We start from the raw sequence: 16,142 nt of genomic DNA on the forward strand, positions 1-16,142 counted from the left end.
TCTTAATTAATATTTCTTGTCTCATATTATAAGTTGTGATTGCTAAAAATAGTTGTCTCAAATTATTTATCACTTTAGAAGTTTAAGACAAAATTGATTATCTTTTTTCTTTTTTACCCTTAGTACTTCCTCCGGTCCACAATAAGTGATCAATTTGCTTTAAGCACGCCCATTAAGAAAATATTAAATTCTATACAAAAATACCTAGTACGACTAAACTACCTTTAATTAAATATTTAATGTGAGAATTAAGAAAACTTTTTAGGGATATGTACATAAGAGTAATTTTGTAAAAACAAATTGAATTTTTTCTTGATTATATAAATGGACACTTATTTTGGACCAAAATAAAAAAGTAAATCGATCATTTATTGTGGACCGGAGGGAGTAATAATTATCCTTGAACACTACAAACACCTCAATTATGGATACCTTTGTTCAAATACCAAGGAAGAAAGATTAAATACTTCATCGAGTCCATAATAAATGACTTTTTTGTCTTTCCCAGAGAAAAAAATATATATTTTGACTAAATTACCCTTAATTAAAATTTGCATATTGTGTTAACTTGATACCTTGGAACATGTAAATAAGCGCAAATTTTGAAATAATAAAGTTAATACCTTCTTGATAATGTAAAAGGACACTTATTTTGTGCCAAAATAAATAGGCAAAAAATTCATTTATTATGGATCGGATAGAGTACTAAGATATGAATAAGGGTGAAGTACTCTAAATCTCATCCTAATTAATATTTCTTAAGGGGCATGTACATAACAGATAATATGAGACTGAGACACTAATTGATATAAACCCATAACTTTAAGAATATAATTGGTTAAATTTCAACAATCCTCAAAATTATACTCATAAAATTTAAATACCGGATTCACCTCTAATTTAACCAAATGCTTATGTTTATCTCAATTATTAAGAGACATGTAGTTGTATACTTCATTTATTACATTTCACGAAGAACATATGTTTAATTTGCCCATACATATATTTTTCATAACGATATAGAAGTCATTATTGTCACGTCTTGACCCTCAAATTTACTTCAAATTTATTAAGCAGCCTGAAACTTCGCCATTTGGACATAAATTTAGTTAAAACTTGAAAAATAAGTTTTTGAAGATAAGATGAAGCTCTTGTTTCGGCATAAATATTGGCTTCATTTTTTTTAAAAAAAAAATTGAAAATATTATTTGTTTATGAAATATGATCATGTTTTAGAAAAAAGAATTTCAAAAGTTTTCAATTTCCCAAAACTTCTAACTTTTCTTCAAATAAAATGCATGCTCAAACACAACTTTAACTTTTAAAAGTTATTGTTTAACAGAACTTCAAAAACTTTTTTTTTAAGTTTCAATCAAATTTATGTCCAAACGCTAGCGCTTTTGAAAAAATATACTTCTCAAAATACATGTATAATAAGTGTTTGGTTTAATATTACCTCAATAATTACTATAAAATTTCATTTTTATCCTTCGCCTCTAACAATATTTTAATGGCATGTTTGGCCAAGTTTTTTTTTGGCCAAAAGTATTTTTTTTTTCAGTCAAAAGCATTTTTTCCAAAAAAATTGACTCTCCAATCTGAACTGTTCCATTGGAGGAGGGAATATAGAAAGTTAGTAACCCAATATTCCTTCTGTTCACAACTCGCATGTTATTGTCTTTTCCCCCCTAATTTCTTGTCTTTATTAATTAATTTCTTCAACAATCCATTCTTTGTATTTTCTACCAGATTGGTTTCTACCTTATTCTCAGTTTATAATATCAGAAATTAGATTGTCTCTTCTTACTTGTTCTAATTAACTCTGTGTGTGTGTGTGTGAATTTAGGGTGAGAAAATGTTGAAGTTGATAACAGGTAGACCAGGTTCAAGTGGTTTTGGATCAGCTTCAACTGCTGAACAAGTTACTGATGGCATTGATGGGTCCAATCTCACCGCCATTGTTACAGGTTAGTTTCATATTTAGTCTCATTCATATATACTTAGATATTTGAAAGATCGTAGGCGGATCCAGAATTTAAAGTTTATGGGTTACTACGATAACGTTAAGTAAATTTACAATTATAACTGAGTTCACATATCAAATATTTATATTTAGTGGATTTTTTAACACATGTATACTGTCGGGACAAAAGTTAAGTTACTGGGTTCACTAGGACCCCTATGTCGTACAGTAGATTTGCCCCTTTGATAGACTGATAAATATACTGCCATGATATATATGACTTTTGAGTTATACAAATAATACAAGGATTTAAGTTATCTGCAGTTATATTGATATTTTAACCTGTTAAAGTATGTTTGTTACTCCCTCTATCCCAAATCCCAATTTATGTGATGTTCGAGAGTCAAAGCCTCTTAATTTAGATCGCGAATTCGGACATAGAGTTTAAGTTTTTTACATAATTTACATATTTGAAAACTACATAAAAAGTATGATAAGTCACAATAATAAGCAATTCAAGAGCAATTGCATTTGTTCAAGGGATTATAGACAACATGATTTAGAACTGTAAGCTGGAGATGGTGATGAACACACAGCTTTTGAATTTAAGCAATTTGAGAGCAACTGAATTTTATATGTCTGTCTTCATTGCTTTTTCTATTTGTAGTTCAGTCTTCACTCTTGATTCTACTAGCCGTTGCTGATCTTTAATTTTTTTCTTTCAAATCTTCAGTTCCTTAGAACTCTTTCAGCGTCTTCTTACTATATGACAGTATACCTCGTAGCATATCATTTCATAACATAGGATTTGAATTTAATCATATTTCTAGCACTTTCAGTTCAATCCTGTAAAGTTGAATACACAGAATTACCATGCTTTTAAGTTTGATTAAAATTTAATTCTCAAGTTTTCTTATCATTGAAACTATACATGAGTAGTGAACCCTTGGCCAAACATGTCCGACACGGGTTAAGAGAATAAACGATTATCCCTTAGGTCAAGTTTCTCAATAATCACCTCATGAGCTGGTTTTTTGGGGTTGAGTTGCGTCAACATTCAATTTTCTTTACAATTCTTTTGTAGTTTTCAAGTAAACTTTTTCATGGGTTGAGAGGATGAGCAAATATCTCCGCATATGCTCTTGGAAATCTTCACCTCACGAGCTAGTTTTTGGTTGGAGTTAGGCTCAAGGTCCATTTTATTTACATATTTTGGTAATTTTCAAGTATACTTTTTAATGATAGCGCATTGCAACAACAGGAGGTGCAAGCGGCATTGGTTTGGAGACAGCAAGAGTTTTAGCTTTGAGAAATGTCCATGTTATTATTGCAGCAAGAAATATGGAGGCTGCAAATGAAGCAAAACAGCGTATTCTCAAGGACAATAATGCTGCTCGTGTCGATATTGAGAAACTTGACCTGAGCTCAATTAGATCAGTGAAGGCATTCGCTGATAAATTCAAAGCACTTAACCTTCCTCTCAATATCTTAATGTAATTGCTCTCTTTCTCGAGTATACCTTTTGATTGAGTTTTATTAGAACAATATGTTTACCTAATGACTTTGCAAATTAGAAACAATGCAGGTATCATGTTCTGTCCATTTCAACTTTCAGAAGATGGCATAGAGATGCAATTCGCCACAAATCATATAGGTATATATTGCAATGTGTAACTTGAAATACATATTTTGGCTGAATTATTTACCTTATCATTTAATACACATTTTGGAAAAATCTACTCTCTCGACACTGCTGATTTATAGTTCGCAAATCTCTATTTGTTGGTTTTCAGGTCATTTCTACTTGACTAACCTTCTTATAGACAAAATGAAGGAAACATCAAAAGCTACTGGTATTCAGGGTAGGATTGTGAACCTGTCATCACTACTTCATCAGTACCCATATGAAGAAGGAATACAATTTAACAAAATCAGTGACAAGAGCAGGTATACTACATTACCCTGTCAACATTTTGTCCAGTTCAGGACAGTGAACTAAAAAAAATTGCTTTAGTTTTCATCCAACCGTTGTTGCTTGAACCAGTTATCAAGAAAGACTAGCATATGGGCAATCCAAATTAGCCAACCTATTGCATTCCAATGAACTTTCTCGTCGTTTGCAGGTAACTCAATAAACTTCTTGATTACTGAAAGCTGTCAGTATGAGGAGCAATTGATATAATATCAAAACTAGATCTCTCTCTTAGCATAGGAAAATCCAAGTATTTAGAGTCAACGGGTTCAAAATGGAGGTGATCTATTATATATTTGCATTTTAAAAATCTTTTTACATATGTATTAGTGATTTGAACTAAAAGTTGTGGGGTTGAGTTGAACTCGCTGAATTGCTCTAGATCCGCCTCGGGTGTTAGTCTGTTTTAGTTCTTAGCCACATGGGCTCATCAAACCAATGGATTAACAGCTTATCATCCTTGGCATATTTCCTGCTGGCTAGATTGTCCATAACAGAGAAAAGATGTACAAGTTTGCGTTTGGAGATGTTGTGTCACAACTTTAAGATGTTGAATTGTGTGAATTCTCTATCTAAAAGTTTAAACAGTTAGAGCTTAGACACTCAGTAATATGTTATATCAATTTTCAACATGTCACTTCACATGCTAGTGGTCAAGCACGTGGAAATTCTCCGACAATAGGTCGTGGTAAGAATCGAATTTGCAGCTATATATACACTCAGAATACTTTAAAAAGTGTAATATTCTCCTCAAATGCAGGAAGAGGGAGCAAATATTACTGTCAATTCAGTGCATCCAGGTCTAATAATGACAAACCTCATGAGACATTCTGCTCTTTCGATGAGTATGTATTGTATATTAACCTCTCACAAAAGATTACCTCTACTACATGCATTTTTCAGGAACTTTACTTGTATTTTCTTTGACAGAAATCTTTAGGGCTTTCACTTGTTTCATGTGGAAGAATGTCTCTCAGGTAAATGAATTAATTCCTGGAAAGGATTTTAACCTTTTCTGAAAATGCCTTGTCACTATAAGTTAACTGCATTATTGCATTTAAAGCTTTATAAACTGTAACACATCATCAGGACAACTGCAACTATAGGAATAAAATGCACCTATCAGCTGAATAACCACATCTGCTAATTTTTGTCTCTTTCACTTAGTTACCTCAATGTTTATGGAGAAGATTATGCTCCAAGATTAGGAACTATTGGCATTAACTAATCATGAAAATCTGTACAGACCTTTAATGGAACAATGACCTTGTACCTCAATCATAAATTAAAGAAGCACGTATATTCTGGATAGGCTACTTGTTGTTTCTTTTGCTTCGCCTATTTTATTTTTTTGACTATTGTTACTGATTCTTTTTACATGGAGTCTTCTCTTTATATGCTTTTCTTGAGTCGAGGGTCTATCGAAAACAACCTCTCTATCTTCACAAGGTAGGGGCCCAGACCCCACCTGTGGGACCACACTGGATTTGTTGTTGTTTGTTTGTTGTTGTATCTGGATAGGTTCAAAAATTGTCTCCGTGGACCTCTGGCAAAAGAGATTTCTATGTTAAATGAGTTTAATTTTAGCATGCTATTATTTAGAAAGTAACTAACTATATTGATCATGAATGATAAACTAGAAAATAGGGGCAACAACTGTTAAGATCGGGAACTCGGGTAGTGCGGAATTTAGCCAAACAACGGTGTAATAACAATAACAAAGACAATGGAAATTGATAACAAAGCATATAAAGAAGACACAAATTTAACGTGGTTCGGTCAAAGTGACCTACGTCCCCAAACTGAGAGGAGTAATATCACTATACCAACAAGAGTACAAAAGAGAGTACAAAATTAGAGTAAACACTCTAATTAATTCCAAATACCCCAAGAGAATAACCTCACAAGATCACTCCAAAGAAAGGGTTCACACAAGTGCTTCCCAACACTTAACTCTCATACAAAACATTCTTAATAAAAGGAAGAAAAGAAGAAACAAGAAATGAATACTCAAGTCTTGTTGGTGTATTTGAAATGAACTAATAGTCTTCCCTTTTATAGGCAAAAAAGTCTTGGCCTCTTAGGTGTAAAAGAAGAGATACAACTTGTACAAATGATGTCCACCACATAATGCAATATTTTTGGGTCCCAAAGAATATTGCCAACAAAGTCTACTTTGCAAGCATGCTTATGTGAGATGGAATCCATTAGCCAAAATATTAGCCATAATTACAAATCTCCACCTTTGGCTTAATTTTGGCTAATATAGTAAATTTGCTCCACCTTCTCCGCAAAAGCCCCAATGGGCAAAATCATTCTTCATAAATGCCAATCAAGTTCAGCCAAAGCTTGAACTTGGACACTGGAAGAGGTTTCGTGAACATATCAGCAGGATTGTCTCTAGTGTTGATCTTCTGAACAGAGATTTTTCCATCAGCAATGGTTTCCCGGATAAAATGGTACTTGATATCAATATGCTTCGTCCTCTCATGATACATTTGGTATTTAGTCAAGTGAAGGGCACTTTGACTATCACAAAAAATGATAATACCACCTTGGTGTAAACTGAGTTCAGCAAAGAGACCCTTCAACCATAAGGCTTCTTTGATAGCCTCGGTCACTGCCATATATTCTGCTTTGGTAGTAGATAAAGCTACTATATGTTGTAATGTAGCTTTCCAACTGATAGAGCAACCACCAATGCAAAATATGTAGCCTGTTAGTGATCTTCTTTTGTCAAAATCACCTGCATAATCTGATTCTACAAAACCAACCAAAGTATTAGTATTTCTCCCGAACTCCGAACATGTGTTTGAAGTACCTCGCAAGTATCTGAGAATCCATTTCACAGCTTGCCAATGTGCTTTACCAGGGCAAGCCATATATCGGCTTACCACGCTCACTGCTTGTGAAATGTCCGGACATGTACAAACTATTGCATACATAATACTACCGACTGCACTTAAGGTACCTGTGCCATATACCTCTCTTCTTCCTCTAACTGCGGTGACTGAGCAGCTGATAACTTAAAATGAGCAGCAAAAGAGGTACTTACTGGTTTAACATCTTTCATGCCAAACCTCTCCAAGACTTTCTCCAAGTACTTCTTCTAGGTCAGGAATAGCCTGTTGGCTCCTCGATCTCTTTTGATCTCCATGCCAAGGATTTTCTTAGCTGCTCCCAAACCTTTCATCTCAAATTCACTTTTCAACTGTCTTTTCAAATCGTGAATTCATGTCAAATCCTTAGCAGCAATGAGCATGTCATCAACATATAATAATAGGTACACAAATGAACCATCATTTAACTTTCGGAAGTAAACACAACTATCATACATGCTCCTTGAATAACCATGACCCAACATAAATGAATCAAACCTTTTATACCATTGTCTTGGAGACTGCTTTAATCCGTACAAGGATTTCTTTAACAAGCAAACGTGATTTTCTTTTCCTTCAATTTCAAATCCTTCGGGTTGATGCATGTATATTTTTTCCTCAAGTTCGCCATGTAAGAAAGCTGTCTTAACATCAAGCTGTTCTAATTCCAAATCATGCATGGCAACTAAGGCAAGCAAAACACGAATAAAGCTATGTTTAACAACAGGTGAGAAAATATCATTAAAATCAACTCCTTGTACCTGACTATATCACTTTGCAACTAATCGTGCCTTATACCTCGCATTTTCAACCCCTGGAATGCCATTTTTTTCTTGAAGACCCATTTGCAACCAACAATTCTTTTTTCTGATGGAGGCTTCACAAGAGACCAAGTACCATTCTTGTGGAGAGACTCAATTTCTTCATTCATTGCTATCAACCACTTGGTTGAATCAGCACCAGAAACTACTTCTGAATATTTTGATGGTTCTCCAATTTCTTCAGTTTCCTGTGCAACTGAAAAAGTAAATGCAACATAATCTCCAAACCTTAATGGTTGTTTACTTTCTCTTCTTGGTCTATGTTTGGCTATAGAATACTCCTCTTCTTCCGATTCAACTTCTGGAGTCTCAATTTCAGAAATTTCAGCTTCTGGCTCAACTTCAGGAGTTTCAACTGTATTTTGCTCCAAAGTTGATGAACTTGGCTCAGAAAGATTGTCAATCTCAACCTCCACCTGCTTTTCTGTACTCTTCCCTTTATCTGTATTACAAGAACTAGAAGACTCTTTTCTAGAATGTAACATAGAGGATTTATCAAAGGTTACATCTCTGCTAATTATGAATTTTGGTGCTATGGGATAAGGATACCATAGTCGGTATCCTTTCACCCCATATGCATACCCAAGGAAAATGCACTTTTTAGCCATTGGCTCTAATTTTCCATCATTTACATGCATGTATGCAGGGCAACCAAATATCTTTAAATCAGAATAATTAGCATGAGTATCTGACCACATTTCCTCTGGAGTCTTAAAGTTCAAGGATGCAGAAGGAGCACGGTTGACAATATAACAAGCTGTAGAGATAACTTCTGCCCAAAAGGCATTTGTCAACCCAGCATTTGAAATCATGCAACGAGCCCTTTCCAAAAGAGTTCTATTCATCCTTTCTGCCACACCATTTTGCTGAGGTGTCATTCTCACAGTACGGTGTTGAGCAATTTCTTCATTCTTGCAGAATTCGTTGAATTCATCATTACAAAATTTCAAGCCATTATCTGTTCTAAGCCGCTTAACATGTTTTCCTGTTTGCTTCTCAATCAAAACTTTCCATTGTTTGAAATTTAAGAAAATATCACTTTTATTTTTCAGAAAATAAACCCAAACTTTCCTTGAATAATCATCAATGAAAGTTAATATATACCTGACACCACATTTTGATGGGGTACGTGAAGGACCCCAAAGATCTGAATGAATGTAATCTAAAGTACCTTTTGTTTTATGAATTGCTGGAGATTTGAAGCTGACTCTTTTCTGCTTCCCGAACACACAATGTTCATAGAACTCCATATTTCCGGTACTTTGGCCACACAATAGACCTCTTTTGTTGAGGATGGAAAGACCCTTTTTCACTCATATGCCCCCCCAATCGCATATGCCACAATTTGGTGCTGTCAGAATCTGATTTATCTGATGTTGAAACTGCAGCAACACCTGTAACAGTAGATCCCAATAGAGTATACAACGTACCAGATCTGCGTGCTTTCATGATCACAAAAGCACCATGAGAAACTTTTAAAACTCCACCTTCACCTATGTACTTGCACCCAAGAGATTCTAGAGTGCCCAAAGAGATGAGATTTTTCTTCAAGTCAGGAACATGTCTAACGTCGATCAAAGTTCTCACCGCACCATCATGCATTTTGATTCGGACTGTACCTTTACCAATAACATTGCAGGCAACATTGTTGCCCATCAAGACAACTCCATCTTTAATAGATTCATATGTGGTAAACAAATCCCGATTGGGACACATATGATAAGAACAACCCGAATCTAAAATCCACTCATTGTTAGATTTAAAACTATTATTAGTTGCTAAAAAAATAGTTTCCTCAGTCTCATCAGCAACTACACTTGCTTCGGCAGTGTCAGTATTCTTATGCTCATTTTTCTTTTCTGTATGTTTTTCTTTGTTTTTCAATTTAAAGCATTTAGAAATAATGTGACCTTTCTTATGGCAGTATTTGCACATGACATTTCTGTATCTGGATTTTGATGTTGATTTAGGTCTTTCACTACTTGAATCTTTCTTATTGGATCTACCTCTTACAAACAAGCATTCCCCTTGGTTCCCAGTTCCCACTAGTTTCCCCAATAATATCTCTATCAATTTGTTCTTTTGATTTCAAAATAGATTTGATATCTTTATAAGAGATATTATCCTTTCCATAAAGCATAGTATCTCTTATATGCTTAAATGACTGGGGTAAAGAAACAAGCAATAATACGGCTTGATCCTCATCTTTAATTTCAGCATCTATGTTACTTAAATCCATAAGAAGAGAATCAAAAGTATCAAGATGTGTAAGTATAGAGGTGTACCTTCAGCCATACGAAAAGTGTAGAGTTTTTGCTTTAGGTAAAGCCTGTTTTCTACCGTCCTTTTCATATACAGGGTTTTTAGTTTTTCCCATATGCCTTTGGCTGAGCTTTCTGCTGCAACTTCACGCAAAATCTCATTTGAGAGATTTAAAATAATACCTGCTTTTGCCTTTTTGTCTATGACGGCAAACTTCTCGTCCGTCATTTTTCCGGCTTTTTCTCCTTTCCTTGTAGTGTCAACTCTAAGCCATCCTGAATTAGGATAGCTTCCATCTTTAATTGTCTCATTCCGAAGTTTGCACTTCAGTCAAATTTCTCAACGTAAGTCTATGTTAGAGTCATTTTAGCTATTTAAACTAACCCGGTTAGATCCGGCTCTGATACCAATTTGTTAGGATCGGAAACTCAGGTAGTGCGGAATTTAGCCAAACAACGGTGTAATGACAATAACAAAGATAATGGAAATTGATAACAACGGCAATTAAAGCATATAAAGAAGACACAAATTTAACGTGATTCGGTCAAAGTGACCTACGTCCACAAGCGGAAAGGAGTAATATCACTATACCAACAAGAGTACAAAAGAGAGTACAAAATTAGAGTAAACGCTCTAATTAATTCCAAATACCCCAAGAGAATAACCTCACAAGATCACTCCAAAGAAAGGGTTCACACAAGTGCTTCCCAACACTTAACTCTCATACAAAACACTCTTAATAAAAGGAAGAAAAGAAGAAACAAGAAATGAATACTCAAGTCTGGTTGGTGTATTTGAAATGAACTAATAGTCTTCCCCTTTATAGGCAAAAAAGTCTTGGCCTCTTAGGTGTAAAAGAAGAGATACAACTTGTACAAATGATGTCCACCACATAATGCAATATTTTTGGGTTCCAAAGAATATTGCCAACAAAGTCTACTTTGCAAGCATGCTTATGTGAGATGGAATCCATTAGCCAAAATATTAACCATAATTACAAATCTCCACCTTGGTCTAATTTTGGCTAATATAGTAAATTTGATCCACCTTCTCCTGAAAAGCTCCAATGGGCAAAATCATTCTTCATAAATGCCAATCAAGTTCAGCCAAAGCTTGAACTTGGACATTGGAAGAGGTTTCGTGAACATGTTAGCAGGATTGTCTCTAGTGTTGATCTTCTGAACAGAGATTTTTCCATCAGCAATAGTTTCCCGGATAAAATGGTACTTGATATCAATATGTTTCGTCCTCTCATGATACATTTGGTATTTAGTCAAGTGAAGGGCACTTTGACTATCACAAAAAATGATAATAATACCTTGGTGTAAACTGAGTTCAGCAAAGAGACCCTTCAACCATAAGGCTTCTTTGATAGCCTCGGTCACTGCCATATATTCTGTCCTACTACAATGGCCACTGATTGTGTAAAAAGAATTTGCACTATCAACGTATGTAAGTTAAATCCATGTTAAATTTATCTGGACATATATGTGGACCTTTAATGCCAGGTAACGTAAATTGTTCTCCAGAAAATTAAGGCATTAAGATATCATATCTTTAGGTAATTAAGTTAAGATCCAATACGAATGAACTGTCTGTGCAATCTTACTTCAATAATATGTAGACTGTCATTAGATTTTTGACGAAGAAAATACATATTGGGATTGACAATGATTCTATTTGACAGGGAGCAGCTACAACATGCTATGCTGCCCTCCATCCAAGTCTAAAAGGCGTCACTGGAAAGTATTTCGTTGACTGCAATGAGCATGAGCCAAGCAAGCTAGCACAAGACGAAGCTTTAGCTCGAAACCTTTGGGATGTCAGTAACAACTTGATCAATGCAGCTTTAAAGAGTTGATAATTCCTGAGAAAGCCTGGAAAGAAATCGTATTTCCTTCATATTTAGTGAAACTGTTATAGAAGTTTGTTTGAGTTAGCTTTTCTAGTTTTGTTTATAATCAGAGGCCTTATCTCTATGGTTAAAATCTAAATGAAGTGCTTTTTTCTTTTCTCTTGGTTATCAGCTACTGTAAATGAGACTGCAATGTCTACTATGTTCAAGTTTTACAGTAGGCAAATTGAAATAGTGATTAACCTATATGACTTCATCATTAACAAAAGATTTTGTAGACCAAAATTTCCTAGCGTGAGATGTGATCTACTTTCATATTTTTTGCAACTTCTAGGTGATTTGACTGATTGCTATGTTTGTCACGTAAAATAACGTTAAGAATATAATTCGTATTTCCATATAATGTAGCGGTTAAATTATTTCTTCTATGTAATTTGGCGGGAAGAGAATGTACTAAGAGAGAAATAAGAAGGTGAACCTTATTTCTTTGTTGCATGTGTATCATGGCATGGCAAAGGCGCTGTTGATGGATATGCCAAAGATATCCGGACTCTAAAACGGGTACTTTGTAGAGTTTTCATGTTTTCAAGTGGATGAGAGGAGTAAACAAAAGTGTCAATCAATTGTCTCAATGGGTAGGAATCTACTCTTTTTATCATTGGAATTCTTTTTTCCTTGTCACAATTCTGAAATAAGATAAGGTTTATGGATTTAACTACAACGTCGAACAAAATGCCTAGGAGTTATTTAGGTAGTCTTTAGAAGCATAAGAGAAAATTGGGGGAACATTTAGAAATCTTAACAGAGATATGACATGTAAAGTTGCAAGCCAATTTCCTTCTACAAAGTGTTGAGAGTGATTACTCCATTTTTCCATTTACTAACAAACATCTCATACAAAAACTAAGCAATGCCTGCCCAGTTTTAGAGCCCTACTAGTACATACCCATTAGAACTTGCAATATCACACAACAGATATGAATAAGCACTTGAGTTTTCCTTAATACATTGATAACATTGTTAATGTTAACTTCGCAATAACTTGGTGGAGTATGACAACCAAAAACAGCAGATTAGACTCCTCACAACCCTGCATGCAAAGGAGGCACTTCAAGCATCAAGTTCCTCCGACTTGTCTCTTCCATGAATCCTCAACAATCAATTCATCAACTCCCCAATCTTCATAACTGATACAATACCAAGAAAAGATAATTAAACTCAAGTAGGAAGAGGATGAGGCAATAAATGGTAAAGAAATAAAAACAGATGCTTAAAGACAAAGGAAGCCTTGCCTTCCATCAGGCAGGTAACGGCGAATTGTGAATGGTATCTTCCTCTCTCGGAGCTCCTTCATTGCAATCTTTTAACATAAATAAACATTAACAGAAAGACATTAGGCAATCTAGAAACTTCACCAAATAGACATTGTTTGCATGAATCTCAATGAAGATTTAAAAAAAAAAAAAAAAAAAAAAAAAGAGGCTGACCTCGAGTGGATCAGTTTCCCCCTCCAACTCAACCATCACAGGAGCATTCATGCTGCTCAAGGAAAAAGGAATTCACCAAATTATAAAAATTGCATTTGGCTTCACAAGTTTTCAAACTTTAAAATACGAACTTGGCAATAATGCAAAATTGGGAAAACACAAAATGACCTGATCTGGAGTGCACGAGTGCCCAGGATTCTAGCACGTTCATATTTTGTCATATACTTCGACGTCTTCCGAGGTCGCTCCACAGGCTCTTGCTCTGTTTTCTCCTCACCTTCACCCAATAGGGGGTCTGGTATGTCCTCATTGTTGCCATTATCTTCTTCAATCTCTGCTCCTTCCTGTCGGTTATTCCAAATAATGCAATATGCTTCATTAAGCACAAATGAAAAAAATTACATACCTATAATAACGAGTACAAGGAGGAGAAATCATCTTACATCAGGCTCAGGTTCTATTGGCTCGTCCACGTATCTGCACAAATGTAGACAGATAAATGCCTAATAGGTAAAATACCCAAATGACCTTTACCAGAATCCAACATTATTCATCTTCACAACCACCAAATCAGAAAACAAAAAACAAATACACCAGTAACAAATGGTTTAACCACAAAAATAGCTGTCCTTGCTGGACTTACAAAAAGGTCAATTGCCCTATCAATGCATATGGTAGGGATCTGTCCGGGAGAAGCTAGAACATGAACAGTAGAAAACTCCACAGCTTGTGTTAGCATGCACTATATATAGCAATATCCATGCAGAAGGTTTGCTGCAATTTTTTTTTTATTTTTTTTTTGGAAATATCAATTGTATAAATTCTTTCAAAATATTTCCACTGTATTAATACAAAGCATTTCTTGAGCAGAATAGGACACTTCTGTGAACATCATGACCTTAACCTCCAGCACTGCTGGTTGTCCATCCCCATTACCATTCATGTGAAAGTACTCTAGAATGCAGCTAGTTAAGCGACTTTATGCAAACATTTTTTCAAAATCATTGATCGACAAAATAGTATATTACCTTAAATGAACTAATCAGCTAAATTTCAAAATAATCTCAATCCGGCACAAATGATCCATTAAAAGCAGCAATCAAGAAAAGTTACACTCAGTGGTACTGTCGTAGAGCCGTTATAGGGGAGCCTCTGTCTACCTAATTCTATAAGGGTATCCTGCCACCTTATCCAACAAGGTCCTTTTAAGAATAGACTCTCTGAACAATACACAGATACTTGTCATTGAATAGTGTGAATCGCCTCATCTAAAAGCTTAAACTTCAGAGGTGACATTTCTATTTGTTTTTGTTTTTTTATCTGCATACGTTCCTGACATGTGGGTCTAAAATTTTTCCTTTCGGGCCATGCATGAGAAAATATTTTTCTTGATGTCTCGCAATAAGACTCAAAGCGAAGACTTCTTTCAGCTCTTGTGTGAAGAGTGAACCACCTCATCTAAAAGTTAAACTCTGAAAGTCAAATCACCTTAAAGCTTAAGCAGTTAACAAAGGGGGCACCTTTATTTGTTTACTTTAATTCTGCAAAACTTGCCATGCGAAATCAAGAACATGAGAGGAAGAAAAAAACAAGACTTCAGATTCTCGAATGCTTATAAGAACTTTACAATATCAACTAGGACCAAAATGGCTATATCCATTTGTGCCAATTTCAGCTGAACAGACCTCGATATAGACTTCAAGACCTACCCAAAAGAATTGTAATGTAAAATTCCAAAAAAAAAAAAAGAACTTTAAAATCCTAAAACGTCGAAAACCAAATTCATAAACCCTAAAACAAGTTAAACAACCCCTACATTAAAACACAAATACTAAACAAAACACCAGACAACCCTAAAGGTTAAGACACGAAATTAGAAGCCCTAAACCCTAAATTAAGTTAATATTCACTGGTAATCAGTCAAATATACCAAAAAGGAAGAATCTTTCAACTGACATAACAGAGATAGTAAAAAAGAAGCGATAAAATTGTATTACGCATAATAAGCCAAATAAGCATAAAATATGTTGAGTAAAATAAAAGGAAGAAACAGGCACTAACCCTCCGTCCATATCATAGTCATCGTCCGCCATTGTTGTGTCCGCCTCACAGCTCTGTGTCAATTGTTGTCTCACTTGTGTATATTAGCGAGAGGAAAGGGAGGCGTACTCCTTCTGTAAATCTGTGAGAATTGAACCCAAAATCAAACTCTAAATATATACCACGGCCCATTTGGAGGCTTTTATATTTATCTCAAATGGTCCCTTAAGTTTGAGATATGTATGTTTTGTGTCTTCATTATATCTCAAACACATATGCTTTGAGCTTACGAAAATTAAGCACTTTTGGTTCAATCGACTGCGTTCAAAAGGTAACGAGCTTTTGAGCAACGGTAAAGTTATCCCCGTGTGATATATAGGTCATGAGTTCAGATCGTAGAACCAGCTACTGATGTTTGCATTAGAGTAGGTTGTCTACATCATACCTCCTTGAAGTGCAGCCCTTTTCCCGAACCCTATGTGAACACGATATGCTTCGTGCACCGAGCTACCCAACTATATTCAAAAGGTCCATTTAAACTAAAGAAATTTGGGCAAAATAGATCAGGAACCACCTCCCCCCTCCCGAATTTGACGATTTTTATTCAGTGCATACCTGAATTTTACATTGGCTTTATTACCCCCTTGAACTTGATAATTTAATACCATCGACCCACCAAGACGTTAATATGGAAAAAAGCATGAATACCCTCTCTTTTAGGCTGGTGTGAGGAAGAAAAAAAATAAACAATCATCTTTCAAGTGAGGTACTTTCTAACTATTAAGTGTCACATAAGCTAATATAATGATTTATTTATTTCAACTGTATGCCTCCTTGTTTTATTTTCATATAGATTGCATATT

At 35.0% G+C, this 16,142-nt stretch overlaps 2 protein-coding genes across 2 annotated transcripts; one reads left to right on the forward strand and one right to left on the reverse strand.

Annotated features, from left to right (window-relative positions):
• The first annotated feature begins 1,529 nt into the window (after nucleotides 1-1,529).
• On the forward strand, nucleotides 1,530-11,996 carry LOC107793878 (short-chain dehydrogenase TIC 32 B, chloroplastic). The gene is made up of 9 exons (XM_016616323.2): nucleotides 1,530-1,632; nucleotides 1,847-1,967; nucleotides 3,225-3,456; nucleotides 3,538-3,617; nucleotides 3,757-3,910; nucleotides 4,008-4,086; nucleotides 4,696-4,780; nucleotides 4,866-4,912; nucleotides 11,585-11,996. The coding sequence occupies exons 2-9, from the start codon at nucleotides 1,856-1,858 to the stop codon at nucleotides 11,756-11,758; spliced, it is 963 nt and encodes a 320-aa protein (XP_016471809.1). The 5' UTR covers nucleotides 1,530-1,632; nucleotides 1,847-1,855; the 3' UTR covers nucleotides 11,759-11,996.
• Nucleotides 11,997-12,585: 589 nt separating this feature from the next.
• Nucleotides 12,586-15,455, reverse strand: LOC107793869 (DNA-directed RNA polymerases II and V subunit 6B). The gene is made up of 6 exons (XM_016616314.2): nucleotides 15,301-15,455; nucleotides 13,683-13,716; nucleotides 13,408-13,583; nucleotides 13,240-13,291; nucleotides 13,045-13,112; nucleotides 12,586-12,939 (listed from the first exon to the last, which is right to left on the reverse strand). The coding sequence occupies exons 1-6, from the start codon at nucleotides 15,330-15,332 to the stop codon at nucleotides 12,870-12,872; spliced, it is 432 nt and encodes a 143-aa protein (XP_016471800.1). The 5' UTR covers nucleotides 15,333-15,455; the 3' UTR covers nucleotides 12,586-12,869.
• Nucleotides 15,456-16,142: the final 687 nt, after the last annotated feature.

Source organism: Nicotiana tabacum, chromosome 10, assembly GCF_000715075.1.
Source record: "Nicotiana tabacum cultivar K326 chromosome 10, ASM71507v2, whole genome shotgun sequence".
Taxonomy (NCBI): Eukaryota; Viridiplantae; Streptophyta; class Magnoliopsida; order Solanales; family Solanaceae; genus Nicotiana; species Nicotiana tabacum.